Source organism: Lonchura striata, chromosome 2, assembly GCF_050655825.1.
Source record: "Lonchura striata isolate lonStrDom1 chromosome 2, ASM5065582v1, whole genome shotgun sequence".
Taxonomy (NCBI): Eukaryota; Metazoa; Chordata; class Aves; order Passeriformes; family Estrildidae; genus Lonchura; species Lonchura striata.
Window position 1 is genome coordinate 36,520,792 of NC_140704.1, and position 21,360 is coordinate 36,542,151.

A 21,360-nucleotide genomic window follows, 5' to 3' on the forward strand; every position below is an offset into this window, starting at 1 on the left:
GGATTCTTTCTTATCACTTTTCATGAGCCCTCCTATTTTCTGGTATCCAAGCAGAAATTTCTCAGAGGGCAAATAAGTTACTGGCAAAAGTGGCATTTGGGTGATGTTTTGATTTTTTTTCTTAATGGTTAGTCTAATAATAAATTTACTTATTAGCAAACATGAAAAATAGATTTGTGTCTATAATTTTTTTCTACTTTTAAGTACTCAAACCCACAGTTACCAATGCTTGTTAGTGGTAGGGTTGCACAATCCACCTCAAGAGGAGGTACAAAATGATTTTGTTCTACTGGAGACAAGGCAAAGCAGTCTGCAGAGCACAGGATATAGAGAACATAATAGAAAAATTTTGGTTGGAAGGGACCTTTAAGATCATTGTGTCCATCCATTAACTGTGCACTACCAAACCCACCACTAAACCACGTCCCCAAGTGCCACCTTTATATGTCTTTTAGATACCTCCAGGGATGGTTATTCCACCACGTCCCTGTCTGCCTGTTCCAGTGCTGGACAACATTTTTGAAGAAGAAATTCTTTCTAACATCCAATCTAAACATCCCGTGACATAACCTGAGAACATTCTCACTCTGTTGCTTGTTACTTGGCAGAAGAGACCAAAGCCCACATCATTCATCTCCTTATATGTAGTTGTAAACATGTGTGATTTCTGACTGCTTCTGTGCTGGAGACACCTCTCCATGAAAAAATTAGCAAGAAAAATGAAACTCAAGTGGACTGAGCATTGTCAGAAGAAAAGACTCCTTACAAACAGCCACCCCACTGTCAGCCACAGGAAAAGTCCTTAAAAAAATACTTTAGCCCATAATAAAAAATATTTGCTTGTATAAGCCTTAGCCACATAGTGGGCAGCTAAAAAAGTTCGAAATGGCTGGTTTTCTTGTATAACTTTTCCCTCTTCAGTGAAATAAGTAAATATAGTAAATACTGTTTTTTTTTTTTTAAACATCTGCCTGCATTTCCACTGCTACGGGACACCTCTTGATTAGAAATGATACTACTATGCAGTCATTCTCCTCTCTTGCCCAATCACTGTCATGACTCTGATCTGGGAGCAGAGCAGAGGAAAGCGATGCAGAGAGAGGAGGGGAGATGACAGAGCATGAAGAAGGCAAGGAGGAGTTTGCTTCTAGGCTCTAAACCTAAAGGTCAGAATATGTGAGGAAAACCCATGAAAACGAAGATGTAGGCAGTCTTAGAACACAGCTTGCCTGCTTCATATATTATTTCATTGCTACTACTTCAATTTTTGCACAAAACTTTAGCTAGAAGTTGTTAGACAAGATTTACAATGGGAAAAATTCTAGAAAGAAAATACTAGCTCTCACATTCTGGCCTGTGCTGATGCACACAGATTAACTGTTCATTTTACCAGGCTTGAACTGGTTTTCTGGGATACTAGTCTTGGTGTGATCTCCTGATACTGTACCTCAAATTGCATAAAAACTAAGCTTGTTTTGCAAAGAGATTATAAACACTGTTAGGCTCAGAGCCCTCATCACTGTTCCTCACTTGTATTCTCTTTGCAATGGAAATGTATTTTTTTAAAATATTCTCAGGTTCCATTGGAGAAAAAAAAAAGAAAGTTTACATATCATCACAAATATAATTCATTACTAATGGCACAAAAATGTTCAATAAATATTATCAAGGCTTTCAAAAGCTCATTACAAATTCTTTTAAAATGGAGATAAATTAAAGTGTCTGCCAATATGAACAAAAACACTGCCTGTCTGGACCCCAATTTGTCTCCTCCTTGAACATAATCACCGATTCAAATAGATTTTTATCAGTGTGATAGAACTTCAAAGCTTCCAGAAGAAATATGCAATTTGCCCAAAACTTCTGAAAACATGCAGAATATTCCTGAACACTATCCCTCTTGGTTGCAGGGTCCTCCTGTCCCATGTCCAGGTGGAAGATTATTCCCAAACTCCACTCCCAAGCCTGGACCCTAGCCAAGTAAGTTATAAGCAGACACATTTATCTATGTCGCTTAGTAGCAAGAGGAGACCTGTCATATAGTGTAATAGCACCTTTTTACCTTTTATTCAATAGTGATATGGATAGTGTACTTTTTCTTAAATTACACTATGAAGAATTATATGAATACAGTGGCAATTTCTGTTATACTTAAGCAGGCAAATTTCTCTCTACCACATAATTTACAGAACTCAAATTCAATAAAACATTACATGATGGTCCATTACTGTTATCAATTTTGAATAATCCATCTTCATTTTTCATTTTACTGGAAAATAAAGTGTGCCAAAGACAAAGTGGAAGGAAAAAAAAAAAAGTAGTGCCTGAGAAGGTGGTTTGTGTAAACTTAGATTTTGTTTTACAATTACACAGAGCCGTTTAGTGCATCCAAGCATTCTCCTTCGAAATAGCATTTGCCCAGAATTAGCATGAGCACAGTCCTAAATACACAGAAATTTTCACATATGAGAAAAGGCATTATACATGAACAAAAGACAGTACATCCTGACAGCTAATATTTTAAACAAGCATGGGGCTCAAGAAAGAAGGGAGTGAGAAAAGTGAGAAACACTGAGAAATATTCAGAAACCTTCAGATTAAATGTTGCCATTTGTGGGAAAAAGAAAAGCATTAAAATTCAGACACGGAAAAGCAGCAAAAAGCACTCTTCCTTCTTTCATGAAGACAGAGCTATGAGGTCACCTCTGTATAATAGCACCCAAGTCCCTGCAACAAACCTTACAGCTGAAAGTGTACACAGAGACAGGCAGCCCCCAGTTCCAGTTCCAACCACAACCCTGACTAACATAATTCCTTTCTCGCACAGTGCAGGCTCATCACCTTGCCATGCACCAGGCTAAGCTACACCTTCCAGTCAAATGTCAGACTGGCTGTGGGAACCCAAGCCTTTTGCTTCCTGACTCATGCTAACATTTAAAAACACACAACACAAATGGGAGAGAAGTTTATTTATTTGTTTAGGGCTCTGAGGGCAGTTCAGTCCAACAAATGTTGATGTTGCACTCCAGCTTTAAGAACAAAACAGAGACATCAGGAGGAACCTCTCTGCTGACAGAGGTCTGTGGCACCACACTTTGGGGGGCTACCCCAGTGCATCATCACTGTCACCATGGCTGCTTGGGGCTACCCAGGGCAACAAACTGATCACAAATATAATTTTCTAGCTTTCAAAGCACAAGAAAATACTGAACTTGCTCTTTCAAGACAGTAAAGATATCTGCTCAGTCCAATGACATCAGCTAAACCAAAATATTTTATTTATTAATTTGATGAACTGGCAACAGAAACATAAGTGTCTCAATTTAACAAAATTATCCTGGTAGACTGGTGACCTTTGGACACCTTGCTTGAGGTGAAACTCAGATCTGCCAGCGCAAGTACTAACTCAACAAAGTTTTCCACAGTGTGCTGAAAAGAGGTGCTAACAGGATTCAACCTGTTTCTTTGCCTCCAGTGAGTTGGAACCACAACTACTGAAGGACATGCAAAACTTCAGACCCTACTGTAATCTGAAGACTTCCTAGAAGGACCATAGAGAAATTCCTCCCACCAAAACTTCTGCTCCTTGCAACAGTTGTCTTATTGTGCCTGTATAGATGTGAAAGTTTCATTCAAGTTATAGGTAGGTATCTGGACCTTGATTAAAGTTTACAAGGCACATTCCTGAGAATTTAGTTTTGAAATTACCATTCGGAATGTACAGGTAGGGAGGAAATTATTCAAGAACACATTAGTCACACTCTTTCTTAAGGACACACTTCTAAGGTGTAGCTAAGGGGTTTTTTTTCTGCTTTATAGATATTTAGTAACAGTAAAAAAAGACACTCAGTTGTCAGGAGTATTTTTGCCAAATCCTTGGATTGTGGAAGGAGAGAAATATTTCTAGTTGACATTTTTGCAGCAAATAAAAAATCTTGAAAATTAGGATTAAGTGTTGACTTACACTGGTATAAAATTCCCATCCAATAATCATCACCAAATTTTTTATTCCTATTGTAGAGCCTAAATCTGAAAAACAAAAGCATCTTCAGCCAATTTCAAAGTCCATTTTATTGCCTAAATATTAAGCTAAGTAATTCTTAATTTATAGATTGCTTCCTTCCTTAACTTTTACAGTGAAAACAAATCTCTCCCCTCATCTAAGACTGTATTTTGACACCAGGACTTTCTTGCACAGAACTCCTAACTGGTTTCAGAGACTTCTTATGTCTTTAGAAACTGAAGGCATGATATGGTCCCTGGACACGGCTCAGATATGCTTATGACAGTTTCAAAAATGTCAGTGGCAAGCCTGAGTTAGCTTTCTATCTCAGAAAACACAACATGAATTTAAACAAGCATTTTCACTTTTCCAGAAAAAAAAAAATTGCTTAGGGTATCACATCACTATTAGAAAATAACTCCTCAACAGCATCAGTTATTAAAGTACTATCTGAATTTTAGCTCAGTGTTATGTATCCTTGAATAAGCTGTGAGAAATTCAGAAATACAGCAAGCAGTACAAATTTTTAAAGTTTTCATGTAAGAATTGCTGGTACCTGTGTTTACCCTTGGATATTAGCTATCACTGTGGGTAAAATTAACAATTTCCAAGTTTGTAAAGATGAAATGCACCTGCAACAAACTCCTCTGTATTTCAGTGGGGCTTTGCTTCATATGAAAAGTAAGCTGAGATATTTCTTGGCAAAACTGGGGTTGACACTCTCCAGGCCCTAGTATTTTTCCTTTTTGCTCCTTATGTTTGCCACAAAACATAACAAATACTGCAAAATCTTACCTAGCTAACTGTGAATACTAACTTGATTAGCAAAAACAACTTGTGGGATGTAGGTATACTGCTCTGTGTTCTTTCATATAGATTTGATTGAAAATTGCCAAAATATATGGGTGTATTTCCTATCACTTTAAGGAATTGTTTTCAATGTTCATTTTGGGGTTTCCTCCCAGTTCTGGGTCACTCTCAACACATTTTACCAAGCTGGTTAACCACAAAGTCTGGGGAAGAATTGAACTTTAAACAAATATTTAATAACATTTGTAGTAGGAAAAATACATAGCAATACATATTTTAATATATATTTAGTGAAATAATACGAATAGTAAAGAATCAGTATTTGCACTAGAAATCTTTTTCTCCAGTTGCATTTATCACATCGAAAGAGCATTTTCTCCTACTCTGTCATATAAATTCAATGTCCAGTCAAAAGCAATCATTTTTGTAATGCAGGTAACAAGTACTGCTTATGCAAAAAAAAAAAAAAACAAAAAAAAGGCTGTATGCAAAACTAGCTGACAAAAAACTGACCACTTCAGAGAGGGGAAAACTCAGATTAAACAATGTGCTTTTATGCAAACCTGAGAAAGAAGTAAATATAAAATAAAGTTTATTTCCTGAATTACTTGCTTGCCTTTTTGTCCAGGTAAGATGGCAGCTGCAAACCACTGTAACATGAAGGTACCACTATTGCTTTAATACTTTAGAGTATTAATAATTAAATTTTTAAACATTGTATGAAGCAAGACTCACTTATTTGTGAGTATAACAGCTAACACTGTCTGGACCTAACTTAATGCAAATAATTTAATGAGTTCATGTAACCCATGAAATTTGGCATGAGAGGCCAGATCTGGAAAACCTCCTCTGATGTAAAGGGGAAACACACACACACAGAGCCCTACAGAGAATTCACACAATGACTCTACTTTCATTTAGCTAAAGGAGGATGTAAAATATTGTAAGGCAATAGTAATTCAGAACAATTATAAATGACATGCTGATTCAAACATCCACCAGAGCATATGAAACAGAATTTTTATTCTCTAAGCTATGCAGGTAGAAACAAAAACATTTCAAGAGAAGCTCAATTTATGATATTTTTGTTATACTATAATCTACAATGGGCAAATTGTTCCCTGTGTTTTCATTTAAAAACAGGGAACCCAAAGCAAATTTACCTATGCCTTTTTAAAATCTTTCCCATTTTACAAAGTCCTATTAAGAAAATTTATTTTGTGTTATAACATACTTCTAAAATTTTGAGATCTTATTATTTGCATCCAATATACTGACATTTCTTCCATAATTTCTGCTTGATTAAATTCCATGCAACATGGCATTAAGTTAAATTCATAGAGCAGAATAAATTATAACAGGGTTAGCTTCTAAAACAGGTGTAAAAAATAACACATTTTAGTGTTACTTATCAGCTTTGCTAGGGCTGGCTTTTTCTGCATTGAAGAGCTGAAGTATATGTTCTGACGTGGACACCAGCAAGCTCAGCAACTACTGTTTTTGAAACAAACTACAAAAATACATGAAGAAAGTAGATGATCTAGAGATAAAGCTTTTAATTTTTAATCTTTTCAGAAGCCTGAAAAGATGCTATTAGGACTTTCACTGGGAAATAATAAAAATAAATGCAAGTACAGATAAAAGACCATCTCCAGTACACCTGTGAAAGAAGCCAGGTTGTTCAGTGCATGCAGGTGGTCAGAGCGGGTACAACTCTACAACACAAAAGGCAATCTGCTGGGTGACTTTGTGAATGGTTCTGCATAGATCTGTTAATTTCCTTTACTGGGAAAATCAGCTATTCATAAACCATCACAACTGGAGAGGAACCATGCTTCCTGTAAGAACAGTGGATATTTCCACAAACCAATCCCTGAGGATTTCAGTACTGTGTCAATATGAACAGTGATCCTGCAAGAAAGCATGGTTCCTTCATAGGAGCTAAGTGAGAAGGTAGAAGTGAGAAGACAGACTTAGAAGATGGCAATTACTAATTAGAGAGAGAAAGAAGGGACTCTTAGACTTAAAATAAATAAGAAAAAAGATGACTGACCTGAGTTCGGTTAAAAGCCACACGTGCAAATACTGCCTGTGAGATTCCTGCTCGTTTCAATTCATCACGGACCCACTGGTAGATTTCGGAAGACACCTCTGTGTTCGTTGAGACCTGCTGCTCCAACGGCTTGTTCATGGATCTACTGACAGGAGGAGGGTGGTTCAAGTACTGTTGGTTTAAGGACTGCTGGGCTAGAAGTCTGTTCACTGCATACTGCTGGTTCAGCAACTGGGCCATTACCAGCTGCTGATTTACCAGCTGAGGGCTAATGGGAGTAGATACAAGTCCAGGGTGCAGGTTTGGAAGCGGGGTCCGAACTGATGGTTGACTACCATGAGAAAGCTGAACAGGAGATGGAGGCTGTTCGGCTGTGTTCCCTGGGACTGGCTGCTGACCGAAGTTGACATGGTTGGCACCTTGCTGGGATAGTTCAGAAAGGCTATCCATCTCAACTACAGCAGAAAAGAAACATTGAAAAGGCCAACATCAGACCGAAAATCTCAACCTTGACTGTCCTCACAAGACATGCTAACAAAAATAAATAAATCTTAAATGATGCAATGCAACGTAACCATGAGGGTTGTTGCATCCCACTGTGACAGAACAGAGGGGACTTTGGACATAGCAGTAACGAACTAGAAATGGGGCAAAGACAAGAGACAAAACCCACTCTATGCTGCAGATAATGCAGGTGAAACAGCAAGTGCATCTGTGCAAAGGGTAAGGAGGGCTTCTGTGGGAAAACACGTCCCAGCCAGAGAGACAGAAACCCTCAGTGGCTGGTTTTGCTCCTCCCATGAGGTCCTTGCCATGACATCTGCAGTTCCCAGCCACAGGAAATCTGTAATAAGCAGGGTGAGGTGCAGACCTCCCTATGCTCTGCTAATTTCTAGATGCTGCATCAATTGTATGGGACTGCTAGGAACTAGTATAATTTATGTAAATTACACAGATGGGCTGCTTTATCTTGCAACCATGTATGCATGGTTTTTTTCAGTGACTTGCAACATGGTTGAATTTTTTTCTTATATTAACTCATCTGTGTTTGACACACCCTCCTTTTTAAATAACAGCACAGTTTTTTAAACTACAAGAGTTTTTCCAGTTCCCTTCCTGTGAATGATTAAACAATATAAAATAACTCAAGGTTGACATGAAGGAGTCTCCTTTTTATCAGAGTTTGTAAGATTTTTTATTCTAGAGCTTTAGCAGCTCTTGTCTGGAAATAGCCTTAAGAAAATAAGCTTTATTTAAAAACCAGAAGTCCAGTATTTTCACAAAAGTCTTGTAGTAATTTTTTTTTCTTATACTAGTAAGGCTTTTTTTTTTCAAGGCAGTATCTGAGCTTGTCACAGTACTTATGATCTCCACTAACAGTCATCAGTGCAAGGCCACCCTTTCCTTCACAAGTATCAGAGCTGGATGAAGAAATCAGCACTTGGATTCCTATCTGCATCCCCATCTTCCTCCCCTGTCTTATCACATGCAGAAATTTGATAAATAAAAAGGAAGTCAGTTGTTCTGCATAGAGTTCTGGTTTCCATAACCTGGATCAATACCCAAGCAGAGGCCCAGCTTCTCCTCACACATGTAGCTTTGGAGGCAATGCTGCCTCTTCTGCCAGTATTAGTTTACACAAGAATACACAAACACACATTTTCTGTTTGCTGGCTTCACTGGCTCCAAATGAATGGAAGATGAACCTGTCCTGTCAGACCATTTAAGTAAAATTTTGCAGGGGCTGCTCCATGCATGAGCACTGCTGCAAAGGATGTGGGAGAGGCTGCTGTGGAAAGGTCACTCTGCCCATTGGCCACTCTGCTGCCTCACACATGGACCATCTGAAACTGAGTGAAGTCTTACCACTAAATTTGGTGGTCTCAGAAGAAGGGTTCCATGTTGCACAGAAGGTACAAAGCAGATTAAGGAAAGAAGCTGCCTTTTTTCACTCAGGGAAAGTAGAGATCAACCCAAGTGGGCCATTCACTCGGAACAGTAATTCAAGCAATTATCACAAAAGTGATGCATTGTCTTCATTACAGCCTTAAGCTATAAAAGGCAAGGAACCCGTTTGGGTAGATGAATGATTTTGCCTCAAATACTGAAAGCTAAGTCAAGCTCAAAATTCAATCCAAATTGAGGTCCTATTTCTCCATTCTGTTGAAATCTGTATAGAAATTTTCTGACATAAAATGTTCAAAATTATGTGAACAGGTTTAAGAAAGATAAAAGGTATCACAGAATTGATAGAATTTTTTTCTCCAATAATTTACCTGTGCTTACTACAACAAGCAAACAATTGTCCCAACCATTATTTGCTAAAATTAATTGAAATTAGGGTCCCAAGGTTAGAGAAAGATATGAATTTATAAAATTACAGCATTATTGCTGGAAGGTAGTGATAGCTGTAGAAGTGTGTTTCTTTAAATATACATTAGCCAGCACAAGAAAAAAGATACATACATTAAAAAATCAGTTCGTCACAGTTCCAGGAACAGGTTTTCTAAACAATTATTCTGGGTAGTAGAAGATCTCTAGATTTACAGAATGACAGCTTTACATCTCTGGCAACCCAAGTCAGCTTGGCTGTTTCAATAGCAAATATTTATTTAAATGAATTCTTTCACTATATATGTACTTTCTACATCTACTCATCAAAAGCATCCTAAACTTATCGTGAAGGGAACTGGCTTCTTATATGACTGTGACAGACCTCAATGTGACACATAATGGTATGTAACCACCATCAAGGCAATTTTTTTTTTTGCTTACCCATCATATCTTTTGCCTTCTTGAAATGTTTATACCACCTTCCAAATTCCTGACATTTTGCTGCTGAGACATTTGCATAGTAAGTGCTGTTCACAATGGAAGAAATCATACTCTGTGTGAAAAGGGGAGAAGAAAAAAAAATCTGTAATACAGAGCAGTACAAGTCAAAGCACAAATTATTTCAATTGTTGAACCAATATATTTTAAAAGTTTGAGAACAATATTGCATCCTATCATCCAAAACCTTTTAAAAAACTCATTAATTGAGCATGAAAACAAACCAAGGCATATTGTAAATGGGAGCAAAAATAGCAGATGTACTAAGGGAGCAACAAAGTTATCGACCAAGAAACATGAAGCAATGGGATGGGCTCTGGACAGAAGATGCTAATCTTTAAAGTGAATTTTGTTCATCCTATTTCTGCTTTTAAATTTGATTGACCCTTCACATACCACACAGGCATACAGTTCCTACACTGCCTTTACAAATGCAAGCAGTGACCCAAGTTACCCATGTCCAGTTCCTCTGTGCCACTTATCACAAAGTAGACACCAAAAAAATCATAGGATAAAACTTCATATGAATGACCTATGAATAGGATAAAATAAGGAGTTTATAGTAGAATAAAATATGTATCTAATAACCCAAGATGAACCCTTGTTTTTTCTAAACAGGGTATTTTAAGTGATTTACAGGCTTATGAAAAGCTTATTGTCATGTCTAATTCTGTAACTGAATATTAGCTGTAACATAGACCAAAGGAAGATCAAGATAATTTTTTTTCTCAAAGGTTCTCGAGATATCAGATAGCTACAGTGAGAAATTTACCTTCTGCTCAGTTTTGACCAATTTTAAGATAGTGGAATTTACAATGCATAAAACTTTCAGTTCCAGTACATTCTTTTACAAATCAATTAAGACTAAGCCTTGTAAAATGAGATAATACTCCAACTTGAACAACAAAATTAGCAAATATAATTTCAACAGACTGAACTTTGCCACCCTTTAAATTTCTATGTGGAAAGTAGCTACTTTTGGCTTAGCTACAAGAATTGTCCAGTGTATCAAAACAGCAATGACAGTCAAGAAGACAAAGCCTTGATTATTACATTTTTTCACTATTCAGCACGTAACATTTAGATATATTTGTGCTGTCTGAAGAATCATTTAGAGCATCAACCCTTTGTTACACCGACAACAATAGCCAATGAAGAGTCTGAAGTAAAAATACAAAAAAATGTTACTGTAAATTTTCTTTTAAAAGGGTAGTTCAATTTCTGACTAAAAGTACCTTCCTTACTGATATTAGTGAAGTTCATTATAACCATTTTCTAAGGCATTGCACAGTAGCAAGCTGATCGTGGAGGCTCAGAACTGCTAGAGTGAGGCAGCATTATTTATGTATGCCAAATGTGGATATCCCCTACTCACCAGGCAGGTATTTTAATGTTTCTCCGAATCACCAAAATTTTTGCCATTTCTTGATACTAATCTGGCATTTATGAAACTAGCTAGAAGTCTTTTGTCAGTGGTATAAAAGAAGAGTGAAATTTTAATAGACTACCACAAGTCTAGCCTGAATAACCAGAACCAAGCTCAGCTGAACCCAATTCCAACTTCCATTATAACAGCATTATACTTACTGCTTAATATGTACAATATTATCTTTTAGGGTCTTTTACAGATCAAACCATCTTAAACATGGGCACACGATACATAAGGTGTGATTTTAAAATTCCTGTGGATCTGAACTGGCAAATTATATGACTGCACAGACTACTGCAGATCTGTATGCGCAAAATGGGGAACTGCACCTGTCAGAGGCCATCATCCCATACCACCTCATGTGTATTTTGCAGATGTCATTTAGACTTCAAGGTGCGTTTCTCTTATTTTACTTTGCCCCTTTCAGATGTGTTTTCCTGCCCAACTAACTTAAAGTATGAAAACACATATATTAATTTTAGTAAATTACCTGTTATTGAAGATGTTTGTCTAAGATTTCCTAGTGCTCCCTTCCATGTCATTTCACAAAAACAATACACAAATGACATGGCAGTTTGCAACACATCCCCTGCTTCTTCAGGAATACATATAATAAAGTTACTTTACAACCAAATAGGGGACTGGTCTGTTTAAGAAACACTGCTGGGAGTTTTAGCTTCTCTGACACAATGTGAATTTCAAGCTTTGATGGCTAACACTGTGATGGCACTCCTGCTCTACAAAGTACATTAAAAAAAAAAAAAAAGACAGACATTATAAACACATTTAAAAATGAAAATTATCCTGCATTTTCTTTGAGAACACTTCATGCAAACATTCAAGTGATATTACCTACGCTAAGAATCCTCATCAGGAGGAATCAATGATTTATTTACTAATTCACTGAAGGCAAAATTTTACAAGCCAGATAAAATATTATTACCTTGTTAACTCAGAAAATATCTTGACAACACTGAATTTCATTGTCTCTATTCTTTATTTATTGTCGTCAAACGTGCAGTCACATCAGTGCAGAGAGATGCACTTGCCTATAGAAATTTCCTGTTGCTATAGAATTCTTGTACATTTTAATACCTATCTACATATATAAATGTCTGGTATGCTTATGGCCTAAAACTTAAGATTAATCCTAGGAATTAGTGGTCTTCAGAGATTCACGACCTAGACTGAAGGCATATTGATGCTTTTCATATTACCTGGGTCATTACAAATGAGGAGTTCCCCACGCCTTGAATTATCAATAATCAAAATCAATATTATTGTGTTTGAAGCAGATCATATCCTGGTACTACTGCACATATCCTCCTTATTTGTGAGGCACAGAGGCAGATGCCCTCCCCACAGAAGGATGACGAATATAAATATATCATACAAATATTCAAATGCATCACATGCATCATTCACAATCAGATTTCTTTTTCACATGTTGCAAAGAAAATTGAGAGAATGCAAAAACTGTTCACAGATACACAATCTTAACTTATCTCCTTGTAGTTTATCCATAAAACTAAGTTGTGAGCCTTCAAAATCTCAAATTTCCCTCTTTTCCCTCTCCCATATCTCCCTCCCCCCAACCACATCACTCGCAGTCATGTTCTGAGAATCGGGAGATCTCATCTGAAATGGTGCCACCTTCACAGAAATCCCACTATTCTGGAATGATACCATCTGCTGCAGCCCAAGTGCTCTTTTTTTAGCCAAATAAGTTAATTATAATTAGGCATCCAACAACTGTGTGAAGGTAGGGGTAGAATTTGTTCTGAGGTTCAGCTGAGGTTCACCCAGCGTAGATTGAACCAAATCCCATTTTCTCTGGAAGATTAAATACCAGAGATTAAATACCAGACACCATCTTTTTCTCAAAGAAGTTGGGGAAGTCCCTGGGGAAATATCATAAATCTCAAGCAGGAATCGTTTCATATGCCCATCAAACAAAACCCAATAAAATGGTAGCATCAGACACCTTTTGTTTTGTGCCAGAATCTAACGCAAGGTGCATCCTGCAAGATACGGGAAGGACCCGAGCCTCTCATGCTGGCTCATTGCTGCAGCCACCGCAGCAGGTGCTTCAAGGGAGGCATTTCTGAGTCATTGCCTCTAACACTGCTCTTCAACCAGGTGAAGTGCTGCTTGATCATCGCTAAAAGTATACTGTTGTCCTTTTTGCAAAACAACAAAAACAATGTTAATCAGGTTAATTCAATCATCTAAACCAAAACTGTTCATGCTTTTCTGCCAAATCAACCAACCACAGCAAAATCTGTTATCAGTGATTGCTCAGCTTCCAGTCAAAAAAGCTTTTAACCCCCACAGTCCCAAAACTTCCACTAAATAACCTTAAAATTATTTTTATATGGGCAGAATAAGGTTGTTTTCATGCCTCATGAAGGGGTACTTGGGCTGCAGTATTTACACAGAGCAAATACATGCTAACAGACTTAGGAAAGAGTAACAGACACAGCAGCTTCCTAGAACAACTCGGCTGAATTAGATATCAGGGATTCCTTTGCAATTTAAACATTTTTCTCAAAAGAAGCACTGCAACCAAAACTTATTTAGGCCTTCCAGGTTGTTTAACTAGGAGAAAAAAATCTGAGCTTTTTCGCAACTCGTTCATTGGTGTTTAAAGCTTCAAGCCTGTTCAGTGGAAGGGGCAAGGGCTGCAACAACTTATTTACACAATTATCTAAATACGATTAAACAGCTGATGGACAAATATTAAACTGGAAAATGTATAGTCATTTCAGCTTAATGTAATCCCCTTTCTGTAAACACCCAAGATGATTTTTTTCAACCAGAACAGTCCTGACATCTCATAAGCCTAAGGGTGAATAGCAAGAGATTGTTTTTGATAGTTATAAATATTCAAAAGACATGCAGACCATCTGCTTTCATAATACAGGTAAAGCAAGACTGAAATGGTGACTGCTGTATAAAAATGGTTCTTTTAACAAAGTCTTCCTCTCCTCGAAAACTATAAAGACAGATGTCAAAAACTGTTTACACAGGGTAATCAGGAGCGTGCAAAATGTAATATTCCTTTTACACACAGTGCTTGCTAAAGAGATTTTTTTTTTCTTTTTCTTCCCATCTGTGTGTTGCAACACATTTCTACAAGTTAAAAACATTTTTTCAAACAGAGATCTCATGAATACCCAAAAACATGCTATCTGGTTTCTGAATGCTAATTAATTTCAACTAAGGAATCTGATTTTTTTTTTCTGTAGAAAGGAATGTAAGCTTTTGAAATGGAGTATTTCAACAATGATAGACACTGAAAACAGAACACCCTACAAGTTTAATTTTGCAATAGTTTGACACTGGCTATTTTCACAACTGTTTTACATGCAAACCTGCATCTGCTAAATCTGACTATAAGACAGGCAGCAACTATCCTCTCACTTTTTAAATGAGATTTACGTTTTACTATTTATCAAGTTTTTCAGTATAAAGCCTTGTAACAACATAATGGTTTTGTAAAGTGGTAAGTAGAAGATACCTCAACTTATAAACAGAATATGAACAGTGCTGCCCGTAAACCCTACAGTCAATTTTCAGAGCTGAAACACTAATCTTGACAGTACCCTTTTAATGTATTATATTAATGGTACAGAGGCATTAAGCACCTTTTTTATAATTCTCAATAAAATGAACATTTACTGAACAATCTGTCAAACCACTGGCTCCATTTTTTAAAGCCAAACTTTTAAGACTTTATTCTATTTTGTCTCCCATAAATCCTCTGCTTTACATCCCTAGACACCAACAGGGAGGCATGTTCCAGTGCTGAAAACTTAACATGCTTTTTAAAAAAAAAATTAAAAGAGAAAAGCTATGAGCCTTTGTCTCTAGACCTAGTTTAAATAGTGATAAAGTTGCAGAACAGAACTTAAAGATTTGGGGGCAGATGAGGGGGGATCTTTTCATAAAGGACAGAGAAACTTTGTTTCCCCTATTCTAGCCACTATCAGTGGCTTTTGTTTGCATGGAAATAGCAAGCATCAGCTATAACAGAAGCCAAACTCTTATGAGTGCTTATTTCTCAGGAGGCTCCATGTCAACCTTTTTTCAAATGAGAAGGGAACATTGAAGCCCCAACCAGATAACACAAGATTATCCCCAAGTCAAAAGATTTTAGCCTGCCTGAGCCTATGCCAGACCATGTACTGCAAAAACCCAACCAGGGCACAATGTCGTTCCTAGTGTTATGGCATGGCAGAGAAATATCATCTGCCATTCTGAATAAAAGCAGACCAAATATATCCAGCCACTAGCTGTTTTTTGAGCAAGAAATCCTGACACAGACAGTTTAACTGCATACAAAGAATTATGTTAAATTCCTTGGTCCATTAGCTTGAACTATAGCAAATAATGCAATGGAATTTGTTGTCATATGCCCTATAAACATGTAGGATCAGAGAAAAACCCACAGATGGACAGAGAAGAAAAAAACTTTTGTTTGTGCCTTTGGCACTGCACTTGGATGGCTTTCTGACCTCCATACTGTTGCCAGGGTCAGGAGAGTAAGGATCTGCATGGCAAATGCTGGTCATATAAGTTAAATTTAATAAAAGGCAGATTTACAGTGATGGCACAAGCATTTCTTCCAATACATTAGTATGCCTTTCCTCCTTTCTCCTATCCTTGAAAAACCGAAATTATCTCCTCCTCCTTTTCTGTCTTACGTTGTCTTTAAGTATAAATGTATGTATTAATGTAAACATAGAGCTACATTGGTGTAAGGAGGGAAGATATAAAACTAAAAGAACCCAAATTATATATACATATATACACATATATTTATATATGGATAGAAATATACCCACACATGGGAAGATTTTGAAAATCAGATATGAGGATTCAGCATCTGAAGGAACTGATCCCTGCACTATTTTTACCATTCTGTAATGTAAATTCCCAGTTGCTGCATGACAGAGCAGCATTCTCCCAATGTTTTCTGAGCATCTCCCACTGATGGATATAAATAAAGCTCAAATAAAAAGCTGCTTCCCAAGATACTACTCTTATATCTACAAAGGTTAAAAGCTTAAAAGAGAAAAAGATAGGTAGGTGGGAAATGTTAATTCAGATTTGAAGAACTTCATAACTGCGTTACAAGCTTCATGGCACAGTGCCTTAGACTAAAAAAATTTAAAAAAAAAGAAATAAAATTAAGTCAGAACCTCAACCTATAAAAGATAAGGAGACATAATGCATTTTTGTCTTCATTGTCAGATGTCCAACACAAATCTTTTCAAGAATCCTGATTCTACTGCACACAATTTGTACATGGCAGATCCTTAGTAGTTGAAGTCCTGGCTAAACCCTTCCTAAAAACAACCTGGATAAAATACAGAATGCAAAATAACCAGTATTTAATAAGGTAATTCTTGGTTTGCTTCACAGAATGAAAATGAAATTGAGGGGTGAGTTATTACACCCTAAGGTTTTGATTATGCAAGTGCCTTTGCCAGCAAAGCCCTGAAATTTGAGAGTTCCATGGGTAAGAAATGTGCTATCCATTTCAGCCAGGAATCCATTTGAAAGAGCTGTTATGAAATGAATAGATTGCTTTAAACTTCTCTTTCAGCTTGAGCTGGGGATGCATGTTTTCAGGAGCTCTCCCTATTGGTGCCCACCACAACATTATCTTGTACAGGCAGAATTTCTGCTGGATGAAGACAAACCCAGGAGCCGTGCTCCAATGTGGGCTGGCCTTTAAGTCCACAGAACCAGAATTAAGCTACTCCACAGTAAGATACATCCCTCCCTACCAGTTCTGTGTGGTGGCAGCCTCAGCCTCTCTCCAGAAGGCTGCTTTTCCTACACTAGGCTATGTACTACACAAAGCCTGTGCACCTGCAGTCACCTCTTCTAGGGATGCAATGAATGGGACTAGGGGAAACTAGAAACCAAGAGGACAATCCAAAGAACCCAAGATACAAACCAGCATTTCTTTTATGGGAATAGAGGTAGCTGGGGTCTTGGAGACTGCACAGACTGGTTTGGTGAAAATATGAGACACCTTCAGCATTCCTCTCTGGAGAATTGCTTTTCTTTCCAACCACTGTTCCAGCCAGGTCAGAGCACTTCTGCCTAGTTTCAAATCTGGGATGATCATCCTAAATGAATGTGCTTTCAAATACTAACCTAATGCAAATGCTTTGTGTGATACAACACATTTTAGACCTATTAATGCATTAAAGTCAGCTTTGTGTACAATAAAATTTTCTACAAACCTGCAGTATATACATACTCCTGATAGAGATGTTGATAATTGCATTATCTTCGCCCAGCCACAATGTTTGTTTTCATTTTAGTTTTTGCTTAATATTACCCACCATGTTAAAGAAGATTTCCTTTCTGGGAAATAGGACATGATTTTCAGCAAGTCTCTTCTCAGATTCCACTGTTCTGCTAAGCAAAGCATCAAATGTCTGGCATGAAGTTGAGCCCTAAGGCACAATGTCCAGACAAGAAGTCATCAGACTCAGTAGCACTAACAGTTGTCTTGCTGAATTTCTTTTAGTGCTAAGGATAAGCCTTCACTTTGATCTCTTTTCCATTTTCTACATAAGTTTTTGCAGATTTTTAAAGTCAAAATAGGCCATTTTGAGCATCCATTTTGGAATCTACATAAAATGAAATCCTAGAATTTCATCCAGCAATTCCCGAGTTCAGCCAAGTTACTAGTGGCTGAGCTAGAGAAATCATCAAGTATTTATCTGAAGACTTCTTGTGCTGGATCTTTCATCACATCCATTGTAATCTCTTTTTGTGACCTCTAAATGTACCTTTCGTGCATCTTTTTTCTTTCTTTTTTTAAATGTATGACTAGCTTTTTGAACTCCATTGATTTTTGCTCCTAGAGAGTGCATTTCTCATGCCTCTGATTGCTTGCTTAAATACCCCTCTAGTGCCAAATGTAACATCTCTTATCTATCCTTTGTTTACAGGGTTAAGTCTCAGTTTTACTGTTTCACGCCACATGCCTCTTTATGAGCCACATGTATAGCTGATTATTCTTAATCGTATAGACCCAAATTCTATGAGGGATGTGCTGCTAAAAGCACATGAACACATTTCTTTCTGTACTGAGAAAACCATAAAATTTGTCAGGAGAAAATTAATTTATAGTATGAAATTCACTATGGATTCTTAACTTTTGCTATTTAAAATTGTAAAGGTGACATTGTAAGCAGCTGTGTTAGTCCATGTATTAGTTTTGCCTCTGTGTTGCTATCTTTCACTAACAGGAGTTTGTGAAAGTATAAATGCCCTGAAGAATTCATAAAAAGATCCAAGATTCAATGAAGGTATCTCAGAAGAGAAATGTTCCAGCTAGCTTTCATAAGGAATATGTATGTGCACTTTAGGGTTCTATTCTAGGGTTCTACTAAATGCTTTTTTTTAGTAGTCATTGCATTAACGTTAAAATATACAATTTTTTTAAAAAATTAGCTGAATTAAGACTTAGCACACAAAGATCCTCCTTACAAGAAGTGCACAGTAAGGAACACACCTTTAGGAGCCTGGGGATGTGTGAGCTGGCACATATCTCTTGGTGGAATTTTATTGTGAGATATATATAAATACACACAAAACCCTTAAAACTCTAAGGAAGTCCCAGTATACTGATTCAAATACAAACAGCCTAGGTAAACTTATGGAGCTGAAATCTTCTCTGTGGCTCTAGAAAGGCCATTGATACCAATGATACTATCCTTCTGATGGGTTTTGTGATGATGAAAAACTGAGACACATGCAAAGGACATTGGTATCAATGGCCTTTCTAGAGACCCTGACAGTTTACTGTAAATTATCAAATCCCTTGGAACAGAGGCACAACCAGGCACACTTTTCCCTCTTCTCGTGCAAGCTTATAGAAGAACTGCAGTTCTGAGTGTAGGAAATCTTTGTACTTAAAAAACAAAATAAAAATAAATGAGACAGGTGTATATGAGGAGAACATTTCATCCTTTCCCACCTCTGGGGAAGAGAACATTTCCCTTTTGAGCAGTTTATTCCATGGCTTTGAGTGAGGCACATCTGAGGTTGCTACTGTCCTGAAAAACCTGTCCTCTGATCACTGCTGCAAGGCACCAGTGGAATCTGATACCATTTGTGCTGTTTCTTAAGGAAGTATCCGAAGAGACAAAACTCACCCTTGCCTTAGAGTTCTCCTACCATTGTTATTGGATATAAAAAAGAAGAACTTAATTAGTAATTTAAAAAGGAAAAAGTGGTGATGGTGGGGGAGCAACCTTTCAGAGTTTTGCTCAGTCTGAGAAACTCATCTCTTTTCTTCTAAGTTATGATTATAGCGAAGGCATGCAATGAGGCCGGTCTGACAAGGTGAGAGTTCCATGTCTCTGAGCACTGCCTCTCAACAAGTGGGTCCTGTTTGCTTTTGCTTCTGCCAGGTAAAAATTATTACCAATGCAAGTAATTTTTCCCTGGCTCATCTTTATGCCTACACCCCTGCGTCCCCTAACACAGATGTACCTCAGCTTCAAATCTGCTGATAGTGACGCTACAGCACCTACAGAATTTGCTCAGCTTTTGGGTAGGTTTTATAACCACGCTGATCCCTGTGCCTCCCACTACTGCTAGTAATAACTGAACCAGTCAGAGAAGGTCTCTGCAAACCAGTCACAGCAGTGATTAAGATGTAGACATACGTATCTCCTCGCCCTTTAAATAGAAGGCTTAATTGGCGATGTGGATCGCAGCTTTCTAATGGACAGAAATTAAACTCCATTTAATTCCTGAGCAGACACTTCCAATGCACAAGGTTTACCACACATTTGGAGTGGGGAGGGAGGGGGGAAGGAAGGAGCCGCATGCACAACTCTCTCTACCTCTGACAATCACTGAGGAAAAGCAACATGAGGACCAGAATGGCATAAGTGTGGCAGGTGTGAATTGACCTGCACTGGCAAAGCTGTGAGCTGGGAAACTTGCAAATCACATGATTGTGCAATACTTGGCTCCAGTCAGTGCTATCGTGTTCTTTATTAAAAAAAAAAATCTTAAAGACATGTACATCAAGTTAAGGGATTAACTGTCAAGTGACATTACTGAAAATAGAGACAATATATTTCTTTATTGTTAATGAAATTCAGTTAAAAGTGAAGGAAGTGATAAAGAATGTACTGTTTTGTAATGTATTTTACATAAGAACGTAATATAGAAAGGGAAGTGCAATTAAATCTTAATGTGGAGTTTTTTATTTTTAGTTTATCATCTGGTTTACATTTTGAGCCCCTTTGCAGCAGTAAATTATGCTGGCATTTCTTAGGGAATAACTGCCATTTTAATTTAGTTTAATAAAATAACTGACAGAAAAGGGGGAAAATAAGCAAGAAAAGACAGTGCTCCCCCCCCCAACTCCTTATCTTTAGCTAAGTATTCAAATGCTTTCTATATGAATTGTCCGTGGTCCAACTCCAGTACCATGTAATAATACAATACATTACAACACAGTACAATACAATCTTGGGTTTCTGTAGCGCCCTTCATGCAAGCATCCCAGGGTGCTTTACAATCATTATGAGTTAAAATTAAAACTGAAGCACATACAATTCCTAATAGAATAATTTTAAAAATGCTAAACAGAACAAATAACTTTTAAGTCTAGATTTAAAAGTCCCAACAGCCAAGCTTTCCTTACTTCAATTGGCAATGAGTTCCAAAGCTAGGGAGCAAAGCGACTAAAGGCTCTCTCATGTTATGTTAAAGGATCTCTCATGTTGTTTATACTTGTGCAGTACTCCACAGCCAAAAATTTGCCAATAAGAAGAAAAAAAAAATATTTATTTGCAATCTTGCTTTAAAGAACACTGGAGAAGTGGTTTGTTAACTCTCTAGTAAAGTTATGGAAAAAATAAATTAATCACTTGGCCATGACTGTTGCTAAGAGTTATGCAAGAAACATGAACGAATATGAATGAATACAAAATCCTGTAAAGTGCATTATTTGACTGCCTCTTAACCCACTAAATTTACCCAGAAGAAAACAAAAAAACCAAACAAAACATGGTAATGTGTATATGTGTATCTACAAAAAGAAGAACATCACTACAAATACTTGATCTATATACCATTCTCAGGAGCACTGAGTGAAAACAGAAGTCAGCTAGGGCTCAGTTCTACAACACATGCATGCTCTAGGAGGAAAATGTATCAGAAGAAAACGTGCTGTGTTTCTTT

The 21,360-nt window shown here is 37.3% G+C and overlaps 1 protein-coding gene across 10 annotated transcripts in view; it reads right to left on the bottom strand.

Annotated features, from left to right (window-relative positions):
- Positions 1-21,360, bottom strand: part of SATB1 (SATB homeobox 1) — a 91,863-nt gene that overhangs the window by 36,695 nt on the left and 33,808 nt on the right. For all 10 annotated transcript variants that reach the window (XM_085568824.1, XM_021538125.4, XM_077787207.2 and 7 more), the window contains 2 exons: positions 9,642-9,753; positions 6,867-7,321 (listed from right to left, as the gene is read on the bottom strand). In XM_085568824.1, coding sequence (XP_085424950.1) covers positions 6,867-7,321; positions 9,642-9,753 — 567 coding nt within the window. The remainder of the gene's footprint in view (positions 1-6,866; positions 7,322-9,641; positions 9,754-21,360) is intronic.